At 35.1% G+C, this 21,812-nt stretch overlaps 2 protein-coding genes across 9 annotated transcripts in view; one reads left to right on the top strand and one right to left on the bottom strand.

Annotated features, from left to right (window-relative positions):
* Window positions 1-17,858, bottom strand: part of LOC114882122 — a 340,169-nt gene extending 322,311 nt beyond the window's left edge. For 4 of the 8 annotated variants that reach the window (XR_006830495.1, XM_046289969.1, XM_046289970.1 and 1 more), the window contains exon 1: window positions 17,327-17,858. Coding sequence is in view for 3 of the 8 variants with exons in the window: in XM_046289970.1 (XP_046145926.1) it covers window positions 17,327-17,360 (34 nt within the window). In the remaining 5 variants the exon portion in view is untranslated. Of the gene's footprint in view, window positions 1-566; window positions 697-16,969; window positions 17,154-17,326 lie in introns of all 8 variants that reach the window. The other 4 variants (XR_006830497.1, XR_006830496.1, XR_006830498.1 and 1 more) reach the window with 2 other exon arrangements.
* A 1,031-nt stretch (window positions 17,859-18,889) lies between these two features.
* On the top strand, window positions 18,890-20,263 carry LOC123989263. Its single transcript, XM_046289985.1, has 3 exons — window positions 18,890-19,266; window positions 19,619-19,716; window positions 19,797-20,263. The coding sequence occupies exons 1-3, from the start codon at window positions 18,890-18,892 to the stop codon at window positions 20,168-20,170; spliced, it is 849 nt and encodes a 282-aa protein (XP_046145941.1). The 3' UTR covers window positions 20,171-20,263.
* Window positions 20,264-21,812: the final 1,549 nt, after the last annotated feature.

The following is a 21,812-nucleotide window of genomic DNA, read 5'->3' as shown; positions in this document are numbered from 1 at the left end:
GGTTAAGTATTGCGCGCAGGTTTTTAGTCAATCGGTTGGGTCCGTAATGACACTCATGAGTCGCAAGTTAAGAGTGTGTGCGGTACGCATTAAATGCCTTTAGAAGGTATTGACACTGATCGATTCATTCATTTTATGAATGATATTTTCGACAGTGTCAACAGCAGTCGTCCTCTTCCGGTAGTAGATATGAACTGCGAAAAACCCAATATCTGGGATGTAGGCATTAATGTTTTTCGAAGCATGAAATTTATCAAAAGAAAGTTTGCGGATAAAGAACGTCCACTGGTAGTACACAATTGGATTAGAACGCTACAAAATTTTAAATTTTTGACAACACTTCTAGGCAATCTTGGATTTTCTCACTTTATTAGTCGCAATTTCAAATTTTTTCGGTCAGATTAGACAGCATGGTACGCGAAATACTAATCCAACCTGTACTGCCTTTCACGGGTATTATAGGACATTGCTTTTAAATTCCTATTCGCAGTTGGTAAGTGCGGATACTAACTGCGAATCTGAAAAATCCGCAAACTTTTTAATTAGTCTGAAAAAATATTTGTCACCTGCTCCAGCTACATCGATGATCGACAATTCTTCCATTTTTCTAAATTACAATGTTTCGCCAGCTGCTGAATCCACTGTATTAACAGTGGTTCAGTATGTTTCACGGGGTGTTCTGAAGAAGAACACCACCTGCAAATTTTGTTTGGCATTAGTATTTGAAAGCAATGTTTCTGAAGGTTCATCCATGCATGCTGCGTGTAGATCATTAATAACGCAGGTAGTATGTATCTATTTGCCTCGCTAATATGCCACACACAGCGCACACTCCGAACCTCATTGCGACTCTAAAATTATGCATTTCGGAACATGTGAATTTTAAATTGACATGCTCCGTACATGGCAAATCTTTGACAACACATGTGATACATCAATGTATCATATATGTTGTCAAGAATTATATAGGAAGAGTAAATCGTGTTATAAATGGATCCGAGGAGCCTGCGTCTTCGGATCCACTTATAACACGAGCTCTTCATATAAGCAGGAAGTAAGTAATGTAATTTTATTGTAATGTGTGCAATGTATGGAATGTATGTAATGTATACAGTATTTTCTTCTATATACAGTGTGTGTAATGAGTGGAATGTATACAGAATTTTGTAATGTATACAGTGTGTGTGATGAATGCAATGTATGTATGTAAAATGTCATGAAAATCAGGATACGAGCAGGACGGAGACGATTTTTTGTGCAGAAGTGAGTGAGAAGTGTGGAATGACAATCGCTCATTCTTGACTGCACTCTCAGGTAAACTGACTACGAAGTTTCGTCAACCGCGTGTGCCCCTGAACGGGAAAGGGAGTCGGGTGAACGGTTTTCCTCTCATTTGTAACGTCCCGCTAAGATGACCCAGCATCTTTTTGCTTTACTTTTTATTATTATAATCAATTTTTTAGTTTAAGTTTGTATAAAATGTTTAATTTAATTTTAATTATTATAATCTCAGTTAAAATGTTTAGTTTAATTTGTATTATATATTTGTAATAATAAAATAGTTTTCATTAATGGATAATTCAGTCTAGTCAATGGGTCGGTAAACGAATTGTCGGTAAGTCGGTCGGTAACTCAAATTATCGATAAATGATCGACATGCAAATACATATGCGCCAGCGCAACCCCGATGATCTCGCGGTGGAGTGATATTCTAGAGTAGGGAGACCGCGTAGATGAGGGAGTAGGGGTGCTCGGCAGACACGTGCTGGGGAATTCCAGAAGTCGAAAGGAATTCTATACAGAAAAAACACGCTAAGTCAGCAAAATCTGACTACAAATAGAGGCGTTCCACGTAGTGTAAGAGCAGATCGTCTCCGACTTCGGTCGAATGCAGACAACACTCTGATAGTAGAGGAAAGTTCTGCGCTGACTTGCTTAGGCAACGATAGAGCGCAAGAGTAAGCTTTATCCCTCTCTTTTAGTGGTGACGTGCGAGACTTCGGATCTGTGGACACCCTACTCGTGGTGCGCAACGTGTTGAACACGTGCTAGTACTGACAAGGGGAGGCCACAACCTCCGTACCACCGATTTTGATCGCCGTCAACGTATAGGTTGGGGGTCACCCAAAAGTCACTTGTGTGAAAGGGTTGAGGTCACTACGTCTTAGTTTTTTTTTTAATCGAGGTTAAAGGTCATAACGCTGGATCAGTTTTAGACCTAGAGGGATCGGTAGATTGTTCAAAAGCAAGCAAATTTATTAATGTATACCCAGTCTGCAAATTAATAGTTTTCAAGTAATCGATGAATTAGTGATTTCAACGCGCGACTTATATACCTAAAGGTATGACATTTGTTTCAACCGATGCGGTGGCGTAGTGGTTGAGGCGGTTTCATGCGGAACCTAATGTTGCCCGTTCGAGTCTCCCTTTACGTACTATTTTTTTTTATTCAAACGAATAAATTAAAATACTTTTAACAATAAAACTTCAAGAAAAATAAAATAATATTTGTATTTTTGATACTTACCACGTTTAGCACAACCACTCTTCAATTAATGTTCGATCTCTTCCCTTATCTCTCTCTCTCTCTCGCTTTATTTCACTCACTCTCACTCACTGATTGTTGTAATTCGCCTTCACAATGCATCGGGTAATAATTGTCATAGAAACACTGACAATGAAAACAGATGAACTTCCTGCATTCTTCTGTTCACATATGCATACTTTGGCATTAGTAGAATACTACACGTTTTGCTATCAGCTACCATAGTGAGCTTCAGTGAGTAATATTTGTGTTAAAAGTATGAATATTGACACGGTGAGCACGGATGAGAAACACCCCTCAACAGGTGCGTGTGCAGATTTTAATGAGTTTTTCACAGAAGATACAAAAAGAGAAGTGACCGATGCTGTACATTTTTTTGTCAACGCATTGAAAGAAGGGGGTGTTATAAATTCGGAAGCAAGCAATTGTATTTCCATACGTTCGAAATTGATGGGCGAGTGCATCTTGCAACGGTTTTGGGAAATGCAACATGAAATGATGTTTGCTGATGTACCACATTTGTTGCACGGAGAAGAACATGAAGATGAAGCAGAAGAAGAAGAAAAAGACGCCGATATAGATGTATCTGTTTCGGAGATGGAAATGCTCTCTGACGACAATTATGAGCCGGAAAAAAAAATTAGCTTGCGCAGGTACACCTCTTGATATCAAAATAAAGGCGGTAATGTAGGAGAGAGAAAGGCGTTTCGTCTCGGGATCGTCTGTCAGACTCGTCAGTGGGGCTGACAACAGACGATCCCTGCCCCAGACACCTATCGTACCGCTATTCGGAACTTCTATATATCCGAACGGCATGCCGGGAGAGCACTTGCGAGAGAACACCCGCGATCTCGTCGCCACCTAGTGCTCCCCGGCCCGAACTCAAGGCGTCCGGGGAGACGAAACTCTCTCCCCTCCACTAAACGCCTACAGTAACTTTGGCGACAGAACATCCAAAATGGAATGTTCGAACACTTCAAAAAAAAGGAGCCACGTGTGCCCTGAAACGCAAAAAAGACTTGGTACAGTGGGAGAAAGATATCGAAAAAGGAGGAACAAATTGGGATAAGTACGCTACCATAGATAAATGGACATTCGACCGATTCGTTGAAGCTAGACGACGTAATGAGCACGTGACAACGAGAGTACTACAACAGTGGGCTGCAAGTGCAGCACTTCAGTATACAACTGATACTAACTTTAAATTCAATGCATCGTTGTCGTGGGTGAAAAATTTTAAGCATAAACATGGGATTCGGCAACGTCACGTCACCAAATACGTCTCGTTCAAAGATATAACGACATTGGAAGGTACGCTGGAAGCAGCTGATCTCTTCCAGAAACAAACGGCATCGCTTATCAGCGCATTTAACCCTAATTATGTGATCAACACGGATCAAACAAGTTGTGAATATCGAATGAACATTCGACGTACCTTGTCCTACAAGGGAGAAAAAAAGACGCTTGTTGCGGTCGGTAGTGTTAATAAAGTGACACATTCATACACGGCCCAATATTCAATAACGGCTTCTGGCAAATTGTTGCCGAAAGTATTTTTATGTTTACAGGAAGTCACCAATAAATTCGGTCCTAGAGTGGCGGAAGAAGTAAATCAGCTAACAAATATGTATAAAAACTTGTATGTTACGTGTTCGAAATCCGGGAAATTAACAACTGGCATTTACAAATTGTATCTTCAACATGTTTTGAAACCTTATGTAGAAAATAATAAATTCTGCTTAATATTTGATTCGTGGGGCGGACAGACTGACATGACCATTTATGACTCCATGTTCACAGACGACCAGAACCAACCGACTTGCACGGTAAAAATTATACCGCCGAAATGCACACCCTTGTGCCAACCGTGTGACGTTTATTTTTTCCGTCAAGTAAAGAACTTTATTTCAAAACTTCAAAATTGCAGTACACTCCTCGAAACACAGCGAGAACTTCACAACCGAACTGATTCCATAAAAATTCACAGTTTAATACATAATCAGTTGTCGGCACCAATATTCCAGGCGATGCTATCCTACGCATGGTATGCATCAAAACTGATTACGTCGAGACGTGTATTCATGAACGTCAATCAAATTTGTTTTCCTAATATTATTATGCGGGAGAAGTGCTTATGCGCCAAGGTGGCGTTTATCCAATGTGCTTGGTGCAGGAAGTTCATCTGTTTTCAGTGTTTTTATGACAATTATCACCCGATGCATTGTGAAGGCGAATTACAACAATCAGTGAGTGAAAGTGAGTGAAATAAAGCGAGAGAGAGAGAGAAGGGAAGAGATCGAACATTAATTGAAGAGTGGTTGTGCTAAACGTGGTAAGTATCAAAAATACAAATATTATTTTATTTTTCTTGAAGTTTTATTGTTAAAAGTATTTTAGTTTATTCGTTTGAATAAAAAAAAATAGTACGTAAAGAGAGACTCGAACACGCAACATTAGGTTCCGCATGAAACAGCCTCAACCACTACGCCACCGCATCGGTTGAAACAAATGTTATACCTTTAGGTATACATATATGTAAGTCGCGCGTTGAAATCACTAATTCATCGATTACTTGAAAACTATTAATTTGCGGACTGGGTATACATTAATAAAATTTGCTTGCTTTTGAACAATCTACCGATCCCTCTAGGTCTAAAACTGATCCAGCGTTATGACCTTTGACCTCGATTTAAAAAAAAACTAAGGCGTAGTGACCTCAACCCTTTCACACAAGTGACTTTTGGGTGACCCCCAACCTATATGTTGAAGGCGATCAAAATCGGGGGGACGGAGGTTGTGGCCTCCCCTTGTGAGTCAAATACTCAAGTGTAAAGAGCTAGCGAGGAGCGGAGCTCCTTGACTAGCATAGCTCTGGCTAGACCAGAAACCGATTGCAACCTGTAGGCCAGAGTCCACTCGTGTCTGAGGGTACTGTACAAGCCATTGAAGTGTAGTTTCCAATACTTAGCGTAGTTGGTGATTATACAGAGTGTTGGCTGTATCCATAGATTAAAGGGGTAGACACAGTACGTGACGTCACCGATTCGGGACGTCGGTATTACAGTAGTTTTTTCGTTGGGCCTGGTGGAGCCACTTGCGTGTTTTGTTACGAACTTGAAAGGTTTAATTCTCAGCTAGCGTGCGCGCAACACGATCTAGGAAGGCAACAGCGCCTCAAGTATTTTTACAAACACATTCAAACGCTCATCTCGCCAGAGGCATCGCCACGATACGCCTGAAGAACGAAAGCGAAACATTGGCGCGCGTTTAGAGTGAGATGTACGGTGATCATGCTATCTTTCTTTCAACCCAAATGATAGAATTGTCACGCTCCGATAAATTCTGACTGACCAAACGCGTGGATTTTACATAGCACACCGTAGCACTCCTCGCTGCTGAAAAATACAGGGTGTCCCAGAACTGGGGTAGGAGCCGAAGAGGGATGATTGGTAAGGTCATTCTGAACAACCTTTTCCTTTGCCAAAATGTTGGTAAAGGCTTCGTTTTCGAGTTATTAACGAAAAACACTGGCCAATCAGAGCGCGCCGTTAGTGCGGGCCGAATCACGAGAGTGTTGGGTATGCTCCGCGCGGTCGTGAACAAGTACATCGGCACTACGTCGATATAATAGGATTCGTTGGGCAAAAGTTGTATCGAATAATGAATTAAAAAAGAAAGGAATAATAATATCGAATTATTGATTGCTCATGAACAACGAATCCTATTACACCGATGTAGTGCCGATGCACTTGATCACGACCACGGTTTGAACGCAGAGCATACCCAACACTCTCGTGGTTCGGCCCGCGCTAAGGGCGCGCTCTGATTGGCCAGTGTTTTTCGTTAATAACTCGAAAACGAAGCCTTAAACAACATTTTGACAAAGGAAAAAGTTGTTTAGAATGATCTCAGCAATCATTCCTCTTTGGCTCCTACCCCAGTTCTGGGACACCCTGTATACGCCTGCTCCGAAGGAACGGGCAATCTGAGAATTATTTTTAGAAGAAGTTATTAACTTTTTTAAATAAATGTTTTTTAATTAATAAAAGTATACAGGATACGTCATGGTATGATAATGTATATTTTTCTGTGATTTCATTTTCTTCGTGAATGCAACGATGCACTCAAAAAATGCAAATCCACTTTTTATTTAAATGGATTGCATTTTTTTTTTTACTTGTGTCAACTCCTTGAAATATTCTGCATAAAAAAGTACTATGGTACTATTAGAACTAATAAATGGAGGGACCTCGCGTCTATACAGTAAAAGTTGAATATGTGCAACAATTCATATATGTATTCAGCCGAGGTGTCGAATCTCGGATTATATGCGATGGCCAGCCAAGCGTGAACGTAGAAAGGGACAGACAGTGGAGGAGAGAGCGAGAGGTCCAATGATCAAAGGAAAGAGCCGAAACATATCGATGTGACTAATATTAATTCAATTATAAAACTTTTTTATTTTTGACTTTTTTTAAATGAAATTTTTACGAGCGCATTGGTGAAATTTTTCTGATTAAAATGATACCAAACACGATATAGTTTGAATGAGGCGAGGTTTGTTATGGGGCGCTGTGACAAATCCAGGCGGACGGCAGTCAAATCTTAGAGAAAAGGGACAATCTCAACATGCAGAATGAGAGAAGGACAGCATGACTGTAGTGCGTCTCACTCAGCGTTCGGGCGATGTTGCCTTTTTCGCTTGCCTTCGCAGCACAGTTCAAGTGACGTAATCAAGCTGACGCTTGATTCTGGCTACGATTCCAGATCGGCAGCCTTTCTACTTAGACGCCACCTTATAACTACTAGCTGAACTAAATTTGTCACGTAACTTGCTCTGTAGTATCCAGATAATGGCGGAACTCGTCTTTGGGAATGCTTTTACGGGAATACACTTTTCGTCCTTATATGAGAAGATTTTGATCTAAATAAGGGTTCATTCGAAAGAGGAAGGTTCAATGCAGCGCGGTCTGGTCACGGTTTGAGTCACAGAACTGTTTTAGTGACCTAAAAAATACTTGGAATCTGCGGATGTATTTTGTCGATTTTTCCTCTACTTTGGACACTCATATTATTAGATATCAACACAATTTTAACGAAAAGTGTATTCCCGTAAACCCCTTTTTAGGCCCATTTTTGCCGGTAATGTCACCTCGCTGCATTACCCTAGTCTACCCCCTTAAGCCGCGATACTAATTTATATACTAATCATATATTTTCCACTGTATTTTCTCATCTAGGGCGTACTTATTATAATTTCTTATTGTATTTCATATTCTAGCCCGCACATATTGTTATACTAGCATTATTATTTTATATTATATTGAGAACAAGCATATTCAGTTATCAGATATTCACTTACTTGAATAAATCTTTAGTTTAGCACATTAATGTTTGGATTTTACTCCTCAACCGCACACCACACGAACCTATAATCCCTAATACTCAATACGAGTCGCCTTCTGAGGGAACCGCTCTCCCTATACGTCGGTGCAGTGACGTACCTATTTCTGGGACGTTACACATTTGTAAACAATGTCATAACTTGCAGCATTAATTGTGACCAACTTATTGTCGATATTTGAAGCTTTTTTTTTTGTCTGCTACAAGAGATTTTCCCTGCGTTGTTTTCAACCTGAAGAGGTAACACCACTTTCGGCTGAATATGTAACTATATATGGACCGTTTATTTTAAATGTGATGTAAGTCCATTTTTGAAAAAAATGAAATATCACGTAATTCCTGCTTAATTTAATGTAAATTTTTGTGTATAACTAGTCCGTGTTTAATTTCTTAAAAAATTCCCATGTTTTGTACAATTTAAAATTGATCGGTAAATGAAATTGTATAATCATCGATTATGAAAGTGGTGTAAGTCTAATTGACAGAGGTAGGTGGCGTAGCAGATGGTTGCCGATCAGTAGCCTATTTTACATTTGTTTTATATTACGTGTCATACTACGTGTCAAGAGTTACTAGTTTAGGTTACTTATTCTATTTTTTTCCTAAAATGGATAACTTCATATTAACATCAGATAGTGATATAGGTAAGAACAAATGGTCAACAATATTATTTTATGACAATTGAAAATATTTATTTTATTTAATTTTAAATAAATTCACACAGAAATAAAGCCCATGAATATATGTAAACAGAAGAATAATCTTAGATTCAGAGGATGAAGATAATTCCGCTATGAACAACAAATTAACGAAGCGTAAAAAGAGAAGAAGAATAATAGAGGTAGAATCTTCATCAGATGAGGATATTGTTACTGAGAACTTAGATTCTACAGAACAAAATAAAGGAAAATATATGCAACAAATAAACAAAATTAAGCGAAATACTGGATAAAAGTACTATACAAAAAGAGGAAAATTCATTCCAGCAAAAAAATTTGAATCCAAAAATTGTAATTGCTCGAAGAAATGTATAGAACGTATTAATGAAACACAAGTTCTGAAATATAGGTGATTTTAATAAGCAAAATGTATTTCTCTATTGTAATGTTCAACATGAAACTGTCAATAGAAGAAGGCCTAGAAATAATTCGAGCACTATGAGGGCATATGCTTATAAATTTTACCTGGTCACTTCTGGTGGAAACATTTTAGTATGTAAGAAGTTTTTCATTGATACTTTCCAAATATCTACTGGACGAATTGATCGTATCCTAAAAGCGCATGAAAATATTCCGAGAGACATGCGTGGAAAAATGGATGGCTCTTGCAGAAGAACTAGTGAGCTAGTGACGAATACAGTGATACATAGAACACATAAAAAGCTTTCCCGCATTTGAAAGTCACTATACTCGATCCCAAAATCTAGAACGGATGTTTTTAAATCCTGAATTAAACATAAGAAAAATGTATAATTTATACTTAGAAAAATGCAAGGAAAATAACTTGAGCTCAGTTAATGAATGGACGTACAGGAAAGTCTTTAAACGAGATTTCAAGTTACACTTCCATTTGCCACGTAAAGATACCTGTGCGAAATGCGATTTCTTAAACATGAAAATTAAGACAACAACTGATGACGAAGAAAAAACGATTCTTGTACAAAGACATGATGTTCACTTGCAAGATGCTGAATTAGCAAGAAAAGCATTACAAGAAGATAAAATTCTGGCATCAAAAAATCCTGATAAATACACCTCTTAAGGAGGCCACCTCATGTAAAATGAATTTTTTTTTTTTTTTTTTTTTTTGCTGAAATCGATAGGAAATTTTCTCGGGAATGCGATAAAAAAAGTTAGAAAGTGATCCGAGATATCCTTCTATGTTATTTTCAAAATCAAGTGAACGGTTGTATTGGGCGATGTATCTGTTACATACTCAACTTTCAAACGCGTTTTTCTCGAAACGCAAAATTTTTCGCGCTGTGCAACGTAGCTCAAAAACTAATTACTCGATCTTTATGAAACTTGGCATATATATTCTATAAACAATTGGCCTCAGCATGACATTCTCCGATTTTTTTTTTTTATTTAAAATACTGTTATTAAGAATTTTTCATAGCCGAAATTCCAGTGTTTTCTTCAAAACCTTGCCATTTTCGCAATTTTGAAAATTTTAAAAAAAGAAAAATGTCATGCTGAGCATTTTTGCATAAAGTAGCTATTCCATTTTGATTTTTTTGCTTCAGATCATTTTTGTGCACTGTACACTGCACGGCGATTTTCCAAGATGCCATTTTCAAGCCGTCATTGCACCATCCTTATTAACAATCAACATTTATAAAAAATATTTCTGTTTAGATCATAACGTGAATAAATGACACTCCAAATTTTAAATCAATCAGCGCATTACATTTTCCACAAAAAATTCTTGAAAAACAGGCCATTTACATGAGGTGGCCCCCTTAAGCTGGCAGGACCAAACCAGCAGAATCAAATCGCAATTAGTGGAATATTTAGTACTTATTTTGTACTAATTTGTACCACAAACAATAATTTTGTACCTCGTACCATTTTCAAAAAAATCGTGGCGCTGCTAGCTTAATATTGAGCTAGCAGGACCAAACGTCAAAATTAATAAAAATGAATAAATCAAAGCAGATACATTTAGTATTGAATTTGTACTAATTTGTATCACCAAAATAAATTTTGTACCTAGTACCATTATCAAGGAAATCGGGACGATGCGAGTTTAACGTTAAGGTAGAGGCCGAAAATATTAAAATTAATAACAATGAATAAATCAAAGCAGATACGTTTAGTACTGAATTTGTACTAATTTGTACCACTAAAAGAAATTTTGTACCTAGTACCATTATCAAGGAAATCGGGACGATGCGAGTTTAACGTTAAGCTAGAGGCCGAAAATATTAAAATTAATAAAAATGAATAAATCAAACGACAGGCGAAGGTGTTATTGATAAATAGAGAATAAGATGAATATACAATATGTATGTACAGAGAAAAATCTATTGCAGGCCTAAACAATATTAAAGGAAAGAATATTCGCGCTAATCTGTAACCGAAGTTCGTCGGAATGGTCGCGTTGTTCAACTGTTACTTTTCGTCACGTTGTTTAACTGTTACAGATCGACGTATTTCGATCTTTAGTCTTCATCAATATTTATTAAGAGTTAGCAGTGAAATACATCGTTTGTATCATGGCTTCAATACGTGGTAGACCGGGAAAAGTTAATCCCGAAAAAATAAAGAATACAATATTAAAGTATAAGGATATTGTCAAAAACGATACTAATATTGTTTCAAAAACACATAATGTGTGGAGTGTTATAGCGCAAGATCTAGAACATAAAGTGACAACAAACAATTTATATGTATTTACCATGTGCAATCGTTACAATGTTAAGGATATTATTTTTAATAAAGTGTGCAATGAGGGGGATGCTCCTGTAAATGAAAGTGTAACAAGTAACACAAATTGGAATGAAAGTTCTATAAATATTTCATCAGATAAAGGCCCTATGGAGAATCTTTATGTCATTTCCATACTAAGAGAGGAATTTATAATCCTCTTGACGGAAAAAATCTATAAACGTAGAATAAATAATAGAGGAAAGACGTATTATCGCTTGCGCAAAGTTTTACAACCTGGCAATTGGCAAGACTTGATAACAAATAAATTTTGGGAAGCCACGCACATAAAATGTGGATTTCAATTTAAAAACCACTATATTTCCGCAGATGCTAAATCTGGTGTTATCAATGGTAAGTTAATTATTAATAGAACTTGTGTTTCGTTAAATTTATTCTATTTTTATTATTAATAGACTCTAGTGATTTTTATTAAAAAATTTATAAATAAGAAATGTAAAAAATATGTTGAAAGACCGTTATGATTCGTGTGATACAAAATGCGCATGCGCAAGATGTGTGTGAGTTTCAGTAAGAAAGAGAATATTAAATCATTAAATCTACCTTAACGAAAATGCGTCCAATTCATATATGTATATATAATATTAATAAAAACTTAGGTGAAAAGGTAATCTTTGGTGTAATCTATAATTAACATGTTCTCACACTTCATAGAAACAATTCTCAGAACTTCCCTCGATTAATTTGTTATGCTAATCATTCTTAAATATCTTTTTAGGTTTTCCACAACGTGCAACAATAAATTCAAAGTAAAAAATAAAAATGTTCGCACAGGAAAATGTTGTTCAGAATCACAGCAGCTACCCACCATTTCCAGGACTAACAGGCGTTCGGGGAGGCTATGTGAACCTGGCACCCGACTTTCAAAAAATTAACTTTTTTTTTCATAAAACGGTAGTATATCGTTTGTAGTTGATTGTAGTAAAAATATTTTCGTTTGTAGTTGAATCAATTAATAAATAAACAAAATTGAAAAATTGACCAGCACCCGACATTGAGATATTTCAAATCGGTTTTTTGCATATGATAGAGAATCGTTTGTAGTTGATTGTAGTGAAAAAAGTTTCGTTTGTAGTTGAATAGTTTATAAGTTGTAAGTGATTTTTAATATTTTTGAAATCTATTTTTTCCATCTGACAGGGAATCGTTTGTAGTTGTTTGTAGTGAAAAAAGATTCGTTTGTAGTTAAATAGTTTAAAAGTTATACGTGATTGTTTATACCCATCAGCCAACCCCGTCAATTTGTAATATTTTTCAAATCCGTTTTTTCCATGTGATAGGGAATCGGTTGTAGTTGTTTGTAGTGAAAAGACACACATATCTTAGTAAATTAATTTTTATACCTTATTCAGAAACCTTCAGTCATTTGCTACACTTTTAAGCGAGGTACATATTCTGTTTTCAAAGGTGGACGAATACTTTGGCAGTGCACTGTACATAAATAATCCACATTTTATTTCAACCCTGCATCTTATCAAACTTAAACAAAAAATAAAAATATTAAAAACAATATTATTCACATTGTTCTCTTTTATCAATTAACCAATAATAACAATAAACCACCTTGCGATATCCGACCAATTCCGTTCATTCCTCTAAAAAGTGTGAAATAAAATAATTTCTATCAACAAACTACAACCAACTTCGAGATACACTAAAAAGTATAAAATAACTTCTATTTCGTTTCCACAATTACGTGACAATTACTAATAAAACCTCGTTCTACATTAACAAAATGCACTAAAAAGTACAAAATAAAATAAAGTATAAAATAATTATTAATTGCCAAGTTCGCCATACCGCGATCAAATCGTTATTGGCAGCATCATTTATTCGACTATGTTTAATTTTGCACCGCCTCCGAAAAGATTGAAATGTATTTAGTATACTATTTAACGATTAAATAGCTTTTATTATTAACAGTTCTGGAATGTTGGTATAAATGTAATAGAAATTATTACAATAAGAAAATAGAAAGTATTTCATATTATTCAGTGCATTTAGAACTAGGTTGTATTTTCATTACAAATTATTTTATGTCAGTTTATATATTATTCCAGTACCCACACCTATGGGGTACCCACGAAACTTTTTTCACTACAAACAACTACAAACGATTCCCTATCAGATGGAAAAAACAGATTTGAAAAATATTAAAAATTGAGAAAGTTACCTCTTCGGAGTATAAACAATCGGCTGTAACTTTTAAACTATTCAACTACAAACGAAACTCTATTCACTACAAACAACTACAAACGATTCCCTATCACATGGAAAAAACGGATTTGAAAAATATTACAAATTGACGGGGTTGGCTGATGGGTATAAACAATCACCTATAACTTTTAAACTATTCAACTACAAACGAAACTCTTTTCACTACAAACAACTACAAACGATTCCCTATCAGATGGAAAAAACAGATTTGAAAAATATTAAAAATTGAGAAAGTTACCTCTTGTGCGGATAAACAATTGCTCATAACTTTTAAACTATTCAACTACAAACGAAACTTTTTTCACTACAATCAACTACAAACGATTCTCTATCATATGCAAAAAACCGATTTGAAATATCTCAATGTCGGGTGCTGGTCAATTTTTCAATTTTGTTTATTTATTAATTGATGCAACTACAAACGAAAATATTTTTACCACAATCAACTACAAACGATATACTACCGTTTTATGAAAAAAAAAAGTTAATTTTTTGAAAGTCAGGTGCCAGGTTCACATAGCTCATTTTGTGCGGTAATGTAGAAGCCGAGAAGGGGGAAACCTTGACTCCCTACGAGGAAGAAAGTGAAGAGTGTAAGAAACAGGAAGAAAATGGAGAAGAGAACGAGAAAGAAACGTGGTAAAAGCACCAACACAACGAGAAATGCACGCGGATCGAAACTGAAGAATATTTATTTGCAATAGAACACAATAACTTCAAAATACATTACAATTGGCCATTAATGATGTTCTTAAAGAGAGTGCAGTAGACAGTATTTTGCAAAAAATTCGTCTCTTAGTAAAAAAGTATCGAATATCTTCAATGTTAATCGCTTGAAGAACAATGAAATTAAACAAACCAGTTTTAGATTATGTTACAAGGTGGAATTCAACATTTAATATGTTGAAACAATTTTTGGAATTAAAAGAATTGTTCAACGAAATTAATGAAATCGGTTTAGAAGATAAAGAATGGACCAGCGTACAAGAATTAGTATGTACTTTAAAACCCGCAAAAATTGCTACAAAGAGATTACATTTACGCATTATGGATCAAATTAAAATTGAACATAAAAAAAATTAAAAATGATTATGCAACGATGCTAATAAATCCAATTAATTCGCGAGGGAAAATACTTCTCGAGAATGGTCCTTTATTAGCATCGGTTTTTCTTGATCCAAGATATAAAAATTAACTGTCAAAAGCACAGAAAAAAATTGTCGCAATACATTTAGTAAACATATGGGAATATTATAAAACAACATATCAGTTAAAAACATTAGACACTTCTACTTCAACGTCTGGTGTCAGTGTTTCTGTTGAAAATCAAGATATTGATTACATGGACAAACTGCTCTTTGAAGCAGACGAAGAATTAAAAGAGGATGTAATTCATTCAGTTCTTATTACGCATTCTCTAAATACTTTTTCGAAAATCCCAAGAATAGAAAGAAGCACAAATCTCTTGCAATACTGGGAACATGAAAAATATACCTATCCCGATTTATTTATTCTTTCGCAAATTGTATACGCTGTGCCAGTTACTTAAGTGTCAGTAGAACGCTTGTTTTCAGAACTGAAATTTATATTAAATGACCAACGATCTCGCTTAAATCATGATATGATAGATGATATCATAATTATATGAAGAAATGAACTTCAGTTTTGGAAGATTATAATATTTATGGTAATATTTATGTTTACTATTTAATAATCTAATAATTTTGTTGTATATGTGTATGTATCCCTATGTATATGTAATAATATATTTCATAATTCTATTAAGAACGTTTTCTTTAATGTTATGTTACTTGATTATATTTATCATGTTAAGTGCAATTGTCAGTATATTTCTAGCAAACGGACCGTTCACCGATTTTGACATAATATATATCGTTGGATTCATCTTATTGAGTACATTATGAATATTGTATACATCATTACTTGCGGAAATTTGTTTTTCCTGTGAAATTTATTATAAACTTTCAATAAAAAGTGAAGTTAGGTTAGGTTATAGTAATGGCCAGCTGGCTGACATTAATATTTCATTTAAAATTATTAGTACTTTGATGATAGCAATATTAGTATCTCTACTTTCAACAAGTACAAGAGATTCTGTGTTCATTTTTCATTTTTGTAGCTCTGCTATGTATATTGTACACAATTCATTTCTTACTTTATTAATATCTTATTCTGCAGGAATTTGATCAATATTCATAAATTTTGCAACGAGCAAGATTTGTGATTAAAATTCCTGCAGGATAAAGAGCTAATTAAAAAAGAAATGAACTGTCCACAATGTGGAAATTTAATGAAATTAGTAGATAAATATTCGCGCTGCAGACTGACTATCCCAGCCACTGCTAATCCCATTAAAAGAAAAAATATTTGTAATGTTAAAATATCAATAAAAAAAGAAACGTGGTTTTCGAAAACAAAAATGAATTATGTAATGGTACTAAAATTAACGTATATGTTTGTGTAAATTACAAACAACATTATATTATTAGAGAATTAGAATTAAATAAAAATACAGTATCACAATGCTCATATTTTGTACGGCAAGTGATGACAGAGTGGCTATGTCACTCCTGCAAAATAATAGGTGGTAAAGAAAAAATTATTAAAATCAACGAGTCCAAATTTGGCAGAATAAAGTATCAAAAAGGACATTTTGTTGAAGGGCAATGGGTATTTGGGGGAATAGAGAGAGAGAATGGTAAAGTATGTAAACATCTAAAAGTCAATCATAGTGTAAATTTTAAAGATCCTGTAACAGCTGCTCATACCAATACTATAGAAGGTACTTGGCGGCACACCAAACGTTTCTTATTTCAATACTGTCGGTTAATATTTATAACCTAACTCATTTTTTCCTTTTACTCGTTATCCTTTTTATAAGATATAATACTATTGGTATTTTCTAATTCTAGCAAGTAGGATAACTTCATTGGATATTTGAGTCATTATATATTCACCAAAAATGTAAAAAAAAAAACATTTAGATTTATTCAATGAAATTTTGTCAGAAATTGCGAAAATTTCATTTGATTCAAAAGAAAATGAATATATGCCAAATTTGGAAGACTCAGAATAAATACTTTTAATGTAATAAGATAATATTTCTATATACTCATAGATGTGTCGAACTGTACTTAACCTCACTTTTTTATTGAAACTTTACGGTCAATTTTACATGAAAAAAAATGCATTTCCACAAGTAATGATGTACATATTCGTAATGTACTCAACAAAACGAATTTAATGACATATATTTCGTCAAAATCAGTAAACACATATGTAACCTACTTACTTTAACCGCGTTAACCGTCATACAATCATGTTGAGTACTTACAGCTTACAGTATCAAATTTCTCGCCGGTCCCTTTTCAGTTTGTATCTAGTAATTTGTAACCCGTTCTCTTGTGGTGACCACGGGTTACAGTAATCGTAACTTATTAACCTGGGTTACGGTGCCGGTTATGCACTGGTTAGAATCTCTGCGTATGTGGACTGAATGTACCGACAGTCATTTGTTTCTGTTCATAAATGTATAAAAATCACAAAAACACACGAATTTCCGCAAAAAAAGACAAACACCTTAATAATGTACTCAAAAAGACGAATTTAACGATGTATAACACGTCAAAATCGGTGAACGGTCCATTTCCTAGGAATGTTTTAAATTTTAATATTTCGAAATAATCCTTACCTGAATTGATGCAACGATTCCGCCATTTCTGCATCAACGATCAGCGAACAAGTTTCATTTTAATTCTGTTGACATTTTCGAAAGTTGAGCTAATGCATTGTTTTTCAAATTTGTCGTTTAAAATCACAGCACAGTACAAACACAATTTCACTAAGCTCATCATAGTTAGTTTTTACACTTTACATCGTTCACAATTCGATGGCACTTGATTGACTGCTGTATGGAGTCAGTGATAAAAGAACCGTGGGACGTGGGAAACAAATTTTTACCCTCTGCACGACGTCCTACCGGTCCTCCAATTTCAGTTGAGATTTAACATGATTAAGCATGTTTCTTCCATGTGGTTCTGTGCACTGTGCCTTTGTAAGAAAGTGGTTAGACGGTTGTCTGCCTAAACCCTTGAACCGTCCACGTCGCGAATGAGGTACATACACGTATTGTCAAAATAAACTTCTTTTTATTATCTGAGGTTCGAACGCATCAACCGACGCTTTCGGTAGTCTGAACAACAATAGCGTTTCTTCTTCACTTCTTTTCCCTCGTCACGGTAAGGCAAGGCTGCCACCTTTATTTTTGTTTCTAGGGAGAAAATGGGCGCGACTAGCGCAACTAACGCTACTCCCTTCGTCTATTTCCAGGACTCAACGCTGAAGCCACCTAAGCTCATGGCAGCAGCATCGATGAGTCTGTAGTGAAGCGGTTCAAGAAGAGCCGCGGGAAATGTAGTTTGGTAATTAAATGTCTGTAAATTACTTTTTGCGCAGAACTATTGCACTTTATTTTTTCCTTCTGTGTTCTTTGGTGTCACAATGCTTCCTAACGTACTCTTACAAAAATCGGGGGTGCGCATCTTAAAATTAGGCTTACCAACTATTTAAACTAAAAGATACTAAACTAAACCAAACGACTAGGAAATTAAAACTAATCTTAACCTATAGATGGCGCGTCAATGCCCTGCAACGTTAGTCGCTACAAGTCGACGAAATAATACATATATGTAATATCCTTATAATCTCATCTATTTGGAACATTCAGAAGTCAGGAGATTCATCTCGAATCCTGTTCCACGATTTCAATTTTTATTTTTAATTGTTTTCTAATTTTAACTTATAACTTCTCAATGAAATAGAACGTTGAAACACCTCAATTTGCAAAGCAATTAAAAAAAACAGAGATGAAGTGTTTTCTTTCTTAACCCTTTGAGTGCTATGGGCGCATATATGCGTCCGGCGAAAGCTATTTGTGTGGACTATGGGCGCATATATACGCTTGGTAAAAGTTATCAGCATGGACTAAGGGCGCATATATGCGTTTGTCATTTTTTTCGATCTTCCGCGTAGTAATATTACAATTAGCTTTATGTGAGATGAACATGTGTATGTTCCTTAGTAACGGCAATAAACAGAAACAAATTATGGTGCGTTATAACAATTATCTGTTTCTTTCGCGAAGAGTCGTAATTGTTGTCAGTCACGAAAGCTGTGGTTGTAGCAGTTGCAAACGCGGTACAGTAGTGCAGTGTATAATTTATTATATTACATTTGATTTATGACATCCCCGAAAATGTCGAGTAATCCTGAAGAATATATTACAAGGGACGACAGTGAAATAGGAAACGATTATGATTCAAGCGCATCAATGAATAATGTGTACCAATTTGCTCCTTTATCGTCGGATTCTGATGAAGATACAGACAACATTATAAATAATCGATTAGCTGGACGGAAAAGTATAAATAGAAAACGGCCCAGATTATTGAGTACCTCTTCAGAAGAAGAAGATTCAAATTTATCTCCAAATATCGAGAACTGTGACCAGACTGGAAGATTATTGTGGTCCAAAAATAATTTGTCGCCTACACTACATATTTTTGATGAACACAATTCAGGAGTAAAAGGATATTTGAATGCACAGTCAACACCCTTAGATGCCTTTCAAATGTTCTTTTCGGAGGAATTAGTTTCACAAATTACCACGCAGACAAACAATTATTGCAAATATGTACAAGAACATACAACATATAAAATGAATTCCCGTGGTAAGAAGTGGAGGGATGCTTCAATCTCTGAAATGTTCCAATTTTTATGTGTTACAATGCTAATGCCGCGTATGAAGAAACTGTCTTTGAGAGAATATTGGTCTACCGATGAAATGTTGAAAACCAATATTTTTCGCCAAATAATGGCACGAGACAGATACATGTTATTATTACAAATGTTGCACTTCAATGACAATAATATAACAAATGACGATCCATTAACAAAAATACGACCAGTAGTTGATAAACTAAAGATATCCTTTTCACAATCGTTCACGCCATACGAAAATCTGTGCATTGACGAAAGTCTTTTGCTATACAAAGGTAGATGTTATTTTAAACAGTTTATACCTTCTAAGAGAAGTAGGTTCGGTATCAAGACATTTCTCCTTTGTGACTGTAAAACTAATTATATATTGGATTTTATAATTTATACTGGAAGAAAAACAGATATTAATGAAAATAATACAGCCATTGGGATTTCCGGAAATGTTGTAATGACACTTCTTCAACCAGATCTGGAAAAGGGCCATACACTAATTACGGATAATTGGTATAAGAGCCCACGTTTATTTACTTTATTACATCAACACAAAACCAACGCATTTGGAACTGTTCGTAAAAATAGAAGTGAAATGCCCCATATGGAAGAAAACCTGAAGAGAGGAGAAATTTGCTACCGGTCAACCAATATTTTATTGGCAATGAAATGGCGTGACAAAAAGGACGTCTGGATATTGTCTTCTGTACACGCAGCAAGGTTGATTGAAACTCCGAAAAAAAGATTATCGTACAGGGTTAAATAAGATAAAACCATCGTGTATCGTAGATTATAATTCTAACATGGGCGTTATAGATAGAGTTGATATGATTTTAAGTACACTTAATTCTGTAAGAAAAACTATAAAATGGTATAAAAAGTTTTTTTTTCCACTTATTAGATTTAGCCATATATAATGCATATATTCTATACCAACATTCTACTGGTTCGAAACAAAAATTTAATGAATTTCAACTGGCACTGATAAGAGATATTTTACGAAAATACCAAGAAAGTAGAAGTAAATCAAATACCAAGAAAGTAGAAGGAAAAAGAAAGTCCGAAGATTTACCGTTTCGTTTAACTGACAGACATTTTCCATCAAAATGTCCTTATCAAGAGAGTAAAGCAGAATTATCAAGGAGAAAATGCGTTGTTTGTACGAACATAAAAGAAGGAGTGATACGCGATATGAATGCAGAAAATGTGATGTCGGTTTATGTATTGATAATTGTTTTGAAATTTATCACACACAAATAAACTATTAATTTTAGTGAATTTAAAGTATTGTATTATTTTTAGCAAAATAAACTTAAGGATTTAAAAGTAAATATTTTATTGTTTAAAATATAAGTTTGAAGCTTTTCCTATTTTTGTTGTATTTATTGAGTTTAGTTTTTATTTCTTATTTTCAAGTTATTGTAAATTTTACTGTTTCTAATAAATAATTAATGCTCGAAAATAACATTCTTCCATTAATAATTTCATGCAGAAAAATTACAATAATAACTTATTATTGTTATTATTTGACTTAGTTACGCCTTGAATAGTGAATCATCAGAGTTCATGTTAGTGAAAAAGTATTCCGGCCACAGCGATCGCCAGCGCTAGGCGTGCGCCGGCCATACGGAGCGTATAGGCAGAAAGTATTCAGCACTCAAAGGGTTAATATTGAACAGCACATGGGCAAAGAGACTGGGCCGTTCGCTCCATCTAATCCCTTCCAAGATCCCTCATCTTGAGGTGTCAGCGATCACACTGTACATATAAACGTATGTACAATTTCCATATCCGCGGATATTTGACTATATAAACATGCCATTTTTTCTGAACGTTAATGGATTTTTTATAGTACTAGTTCTTGACAACAATTGTTGTACAAAATGTATGAAAATTACATTATCCCTTTCGCTACGGCGCGGCGGATCGACTCATAGAAGCGTTGCCTCGATACTGGGCAATCCCAACGAAGACGCACTTTTTGAGTGCTGAGAGAACGTATCTTTTCAACCGACTTTGAAAAAGGAGGAGGTTACTCAATTCGATCAGTATATTTTTTTTCTTTTTTCTGTGTTTGTTCACCGAATACTCCGAGATGGATGGTCCAATCGGAACGAAACCTTTTGTATCTTGTAGAGTATGTCCCTCGATTGGTCCCGTTAAAAAAAAATTTTTCAATTTTTCATTCCGAACAATTTTTATTGCAAACAAACGTACTATTTCATGTACGTTCGGCGTATGTTCATCGATTACTCTGAGACAGATAAACCAATCGGAACGAAACTTTTTGCATTCTGTAGAGTATAACTCCCCATTGGTCCCGTATAAAAAATATTTTGAATTTTTTCATTCATAACGACTTTTTTTTTATGTATGTTCGCCGATTACTCTGAGACGGATGGACCAAT

Source organism: Osmia bicornis, unplaced genomic scaffold, assembly GCF_907164935.1.
Source record: "Osmia bicornis bicornis unplaced genomic scaffold, iOsmBic2.1, whole genome shotgun sequence".
Taxonomy (NCBI): Eukaryota; Metazoa; Arthropoda; class Insecta; order Hymenoptera; family Megachilidae; genus Osmia; species Osmia bicornis.
Note: the sequence above shows the minus strand (reverse complement) of the source record. Positions and strands in the feature narration are given on the sequence as shown.

Excerpts from the sequence above, each read along its gene's own strand:
- LOC123989263 (XM_046289985.1), top strand. The coding sequence starts at position 18,890 with ATGTCGAGTAATCCTGAAGAATATATTACAAGGGACGACAGTGAAATA. Across the intron at positions 19,267-19,618 it reads CCCTTAGATGCCTTTCAAAT|ATATCCTTTTCACAATCGTT; the intron begins GTTCTTTTCGGA and ends GATAAACTAAAG. Across the intron at positions 19,717-19,796 it reads TATTTTAAACAGTTTATACC|ATACTGGAAGAAAAACAGAT; the intron begins TTCTAAGAGAAG and ends ATTTTATAATTT.